This window comes from Epinephelus lanceolatus, chromosome 5, assembly GCF_041903045.1.
Source record: "Epinephelus lanceolatus isolate andai-2023 chromosome 5, ASM4190304v1, whole genome shotgun sequence".
NCBI classification, from domain to species: domain Eukaryota; kingdom Metazoa; phylum Chordata; class Actinopteri; order Perciformes; family Serranidae; genus Epinephelus; species Epinephelus lanceolatus.
Genome location: NC_135738.1, coordinates 15,713,434 through 15,718,302, shown reverse-complemented (window position 1 = coordinate 15,718,302; position 4,869 = coordinate 15,713,434). Strand labels below are relative to the sequence as shown.

The following is a 4,869-nucleotide window of genomic DNA, read 5'->3' as shown; positions in this document are numbered from 1 at the left end:
AGGGTCATGCTTATTGCAGTCAATTGCAACATAAGACACATATTTCTATATATTGCTGTTACTTCCTGACGTGGACAGAAAATCTGAGTTGCTGCATGACTTTGACTCTGTTTTTTGTATCTTCAGAGAACTGAAAGCAGACTCTTGACTAACAGAGTTTCCTTCCCACTGAAGATTCACTTCTCTTAAAAGGCTTGAAGTTGGTCATTTATGTGCCAGTCATATTCTGAGTGGCGAATGTAACGACTCATCTTGACGGGGCTGCTTCTAGATCAGGGCTTTAAGATAAAATATTAGACCACAGACTGAGGAAAGTCAAAGTGATTATTGTAAGGATACCTTGATCTACCCTGGTACATCATGGCCTGTTTTGCTGTCACACTTGGTGTCATCATTCTGTCGGGATCCATCAATCTCTCAGCGGCAAACAAGGACACCTGTGATCTTTACGGTAGAGTTGGACAGGGTCTGACTCTGCCGTTTGTCTATGAGGGACTGGCCAGCACACATGTGCTGAGATGGACTCATAACAGCACCATCATTTTCTACAGACAACAAGACAGAGTGTCCGTTGGAAAGTCAGAGGACATCTCTACAACCGGATCTCTTTTGCTGAGGAACCTACAATTCTCAAGTGCGGGGCTCTACCAAGCAAATTTGCTGAATCCCAATGGTACACTGGCTAAAACATGGACCGGTCGTCTCTGTATGCTGGACAAGGTAGCAAAACCTCAAGTCACTTATGTGTGTGATGCCAAGTCTAGTGCTGTGAAGCTAAATTGCAATGTAGCTCAACCTCAGGGTTTGGTGTTCTCATGGACACTCGACGGGAAGACCTTAACAAGCGAAACAAGACAAACACTGAGCATATCACTGGCACAGCTTAAAGGGGAGAGGAGCTTCACATGTAGTGTGGCAAACAAAGTCAGCACAGAGAAGAGTGACACTGTTCATCCGACCTGTAAAAGTCCACCGCCACCACCTTTTCTCTGTTTTCCATCCAAAACTGTTGTCACAGTGCTGGCAGGAGGAGCAGGTCTGATTCTGATTCTGCTCACCATAATCATCATATTATGTTGCTGCCACAAACGAAACAAAACCCAAATGAGACGCAGGGACAAAGGGGAGCTGAGGATGCTTTCCCTAAGCAAACGAGAGCCGGACTCCATCAGCCCAGAGTATGAGACAATGCACCCGACTGGAGACTCTCCACCCCCGGTTCCCAAGTCTTCACCCAGAGCCTGTTACGTGAGTGTTTCTCAGCCCGAAGCTCAGCCTGAAAACAAGCCTGCACAGCTATCTACAGCTGCTGAGGGACAGCAACCTTCACCTGTGCCGAAGCCGAGGACGAAAGCTCCCCAGACACCAGGCGTCTGAATGTGCCTCTCCAGGACTCCTCCGGAACTAAGACAAAAAGGCATGTTTAAGAAAGGCACTTCGGAAAATGTTGTATTTTTGCCCACGGTTTTTGCACACACATTCTTTATGACTTTAATGTTTCAGATTATACCTATATAGATGCAGTCATTTGACAACTATCTGAACAATCTGTGTCTGAGATCAATAGGCTTAGTCATGATGTGACTCTTGACTAATAGAGTTTCCCTCCCACTGAAGATTCACTTCTCCTAAAAGGCTTGACGTTTGTTTAGTTTCTTATAAACTTCAAATGTGATATCACAACTTATCTACGCTGAAGTTTTGTTGTAAATATTTTCTATTTAGCTGTAGTGGTGGAGTTAAGGGTTGGTGTAGTCTGATCCCTGGTACACATTATAATAGAAGAAACTGTGATGGATGAATTTCAGAATTGATGTAATGTTCTAATGTTTAATATTACTTATGGTCCAGTCTGTTTATGTGTTTTATTATGACTTCTCTGACTCCAGAGCCATTGTACTTCTTTGTTATAAATAAAGCAATTTCCAGACAAAAAAGAATGTTTTATTGTGAAATACTTGATATAATAAATTAAAGGATATCGCTGGTGATATTCTATAATTTTTTATTGTCAACAAATCCCATGAAAAGGCCAAAACTAACGAAACATTATTCTGTCTTTCAGCACTTTTCAACTTCCTCAAACCTGTCTGCGGCTCTCAGCTCTGAGTTTGTTGATTCCAACTGGAGACATAAATCTTAGAAACAAAGATACAAATAGATATAAATACATACATCATACATAAAAATGATAATAATAATTTTATAAAACAGCTGAGCACTGTAGTTTGCAGGTTTAACAAATGTTTCTCAAACAAGATTAAACTGTGTATTTGATGGGGACTCATTTAGGCAGTGGGTCAATACACATTTGGTACTTTACCAAGTATTTACAGCACCGTGATTTGTCTGTGAAACTGGTAATAAAGGAAGATGTCACCCTATACGTCAGTGTGGCTGACTTGTTTTGAGACAATGATCGTGGATGGATTACTGAACGGGGCTACAGGGCACAGGCCCAGGGGCCCAGAGTGTAAGTGGGAGCAAATATCACCGACTCTAAAGCCTGGTTCACATTACACAATTTTCACCGTGATTTTGATGTCGCAGAGGATCTTGAGAGCCACCTTGGGTCAGAGGTGAGTCGGCAGATAGTCTGCCACGACAAGTCCTCCTGTGTGAACAAGCCTACGAGCAAGTCGGCCCCTCGTCTGAGGCTGGATATCTGACATGCTAGAAAACTGGAGAAGTCTGACACAACTGACAAAGAGCATCAGCCAATGAGAGGCGGGATACGTCCCACATTAGCAGGCAGGCAGGAGGACGGAAGAAATGTGAGGAGGACAAGCCGCAGGGTTGCCACTTGCCAGGTCCACTTATTAGCCGCAACTTTGGGCTTGTTTTTTTGTAAAGTTGCTTACAAACATTGGTAGCCAAGTTAAAAAACGTAGTTTGGTGACATCACCGCGTTATATGGGGCTCTGTCGGCGAGGGCTCGGTGGAGAAATCTTGTGGTGTGCACACACAGGTCATAACGCAGTTGGCGAGACTCCCGATGACAGAAACACACGTCGCCAGGTATGAACACTTAAAAGATTACAATAGTCTCAGTGATGCAAAATCAGGGTGAAAATCGTGTAATGTGAATTAGCCTTAACACGCACTGACTAGGAAAAGATTCAAAATGAAAGCAAAGAGATGCAGAAGAACCGGAAATAGACACAAAATGACTACAAAAAGGGGCAAAACAACCAAATAAGACACAATTACCTCAAAGAGACACAAAATTACCTCAAAGAGAAACAAAACGACTCCACAGAGATCCAAAATGACCCAAAAGAGGCTAAACAACTGTAAAAATGTGTGTTTCTTGCTCCTATGTAGAAAAGGTGTGGGTGCCTTTTGCATATCTGTGCCCAGGGGCCCATTGTCTAATAATCCGCCCCAGATGGTGTTGGTCTATGGCCCAGAGAAAAAGGTCTTTTTACAGTACAGTACAGGTTTTTACAGTATGTCTTCAAGGGGATTTGCTGATAATAAGAAAAACATAGAATATTGCCAGATTTTTCCTAAAGTTTGTTTTGGTATGGTTTGAGAACTTTTGTATCACAACAAAGATGTAATGGAAAAAAACAAATAGGAGGAAATGTGAACACTTCTTGACGTCCTCTGTTGAAAGCTATTTTTGGCAGCTCCACTGATATCTGCACTTGTTTGTGTTTTCTGTATCATCCAGTAATCACACTGTGTTTATAAAGATGGTGTTTGACATAAAAATGGCCGTCAGAAATTATTTTATATCACGTATTTGTATGGAAAAGGCGAACTTATCTGTGCAAAACACAGCCCTTTGTTCCAGCTTCTTACATGTCAGCATTCTTGCACTTATTAAAATTTGCTTGCTTGCAAGAAGTTATTAAAGGGAAAAAAATCAATAGAGGAATGGATTAGCTAAGGCAAATATCTATTATCTCCAATGGGTAAATGGTAATCCACACATGAAAGTGTTTGCTGTCTCGCCTAATGCTGTGTGACAGCCACATAATGGAATCCCCCTGAGCGTCATTGCCTAAAACTTACAAGCCAATGTCATCTTTTGTCAGGCCCTGCTCCACTCCTGCTCTCTTTACATGGCTGAAATTTCAGCCCAGCCGGCAGGGATTTGGCAGTAAAGCTGGTATCTGCTCCTGGAACAATGCCATTTGTCTTTCTTGAGAAGTGCTGAGACTTGGCTGGCAACACGCCCCGTCACTTCCCCTCACTGGCTAAAAATGTGCACCATATACATAGAGAGACTGATAGAGCAACATATATACACATACAGGCATACTGTACTCTTGCACACCAGGGACTATATTTCGAGATACAACTTAATGAAACACATCTCATATGCCTTTGCCAGATCTGTCCTGGAAACGGGAGGGAAATACCTCTGAAATGTGTTTAATCAGTGGCTCTTGGAGTCCAGTGGATATACCCTTTTGATCTTGGGAGTGTGTGTGTCCAGGAAAAGGGTCAATTACCCATGGAAAGTATTTATACTGATGTCAGATCATTCTTATTACAGTTCTCTTATTGTCACGAGCTGCCAAGTCTGGGGAAAGTACAAATCAGAAAATCAGAGGTCAGCCAGCTCACTGGCCTTTTTCATCAGATTTGACTGAAAATACAGAGATGATTATGACCTATTAGCATTCTTGAGCCAGTGTAGCACTCTTTGACCTCAGTTCTTTTTCTGAAACTCAAAGCAGTGAGTTAGTTAGAGACAATCTTCCAATCTGTCTTAAGTTTATTGACAAAGCAAAGCAGCCAATTGCTCTTGAAAATCAAACAGAGATATCCCATAATAACTTTGAATATCAAGTTGTTCAGCCTAATAGCCTTTAAACGTCATTCAGTGTGGAAAATGTGTAGAGGGCTCAGGCTGTG

At 42.1% G+C, this 4,869-nt stretch overlaps 1 protein-coding gene across 1 annotated transcript; it reads left to right on the top strand.

Moving 5' to 3' along the window:
• The first annotated feature begins 203 nt into the window (after positions 1-203).
• On the top strand, positions 204-1,937 carry LOC117262086 (uncharacterized). The gene has a single exon (XM_033634760.2). The coding sequence runs from the start codon at positions 361-363 to the stop codon at positions 1,375-1,377; it is 1,017 nt and encodes a 338-aa protein (XP_033490651.1). The 5' UTR covers positions 204-360; the 3' UTR covers positions 1,378-1,937.
• The last annotated feature ends 2,932 nt before the right edge of the window (positions 1,938-4,869 follow it).

Coding starts and splice junctions, on each gene's coding strand:
- LOC117262086 (XM_033634760.2), top strand. CDS start 361: ATGGCCTGTTTTGCTGTCACACTTGGTGTCATCATTCTGTCGGGATCC.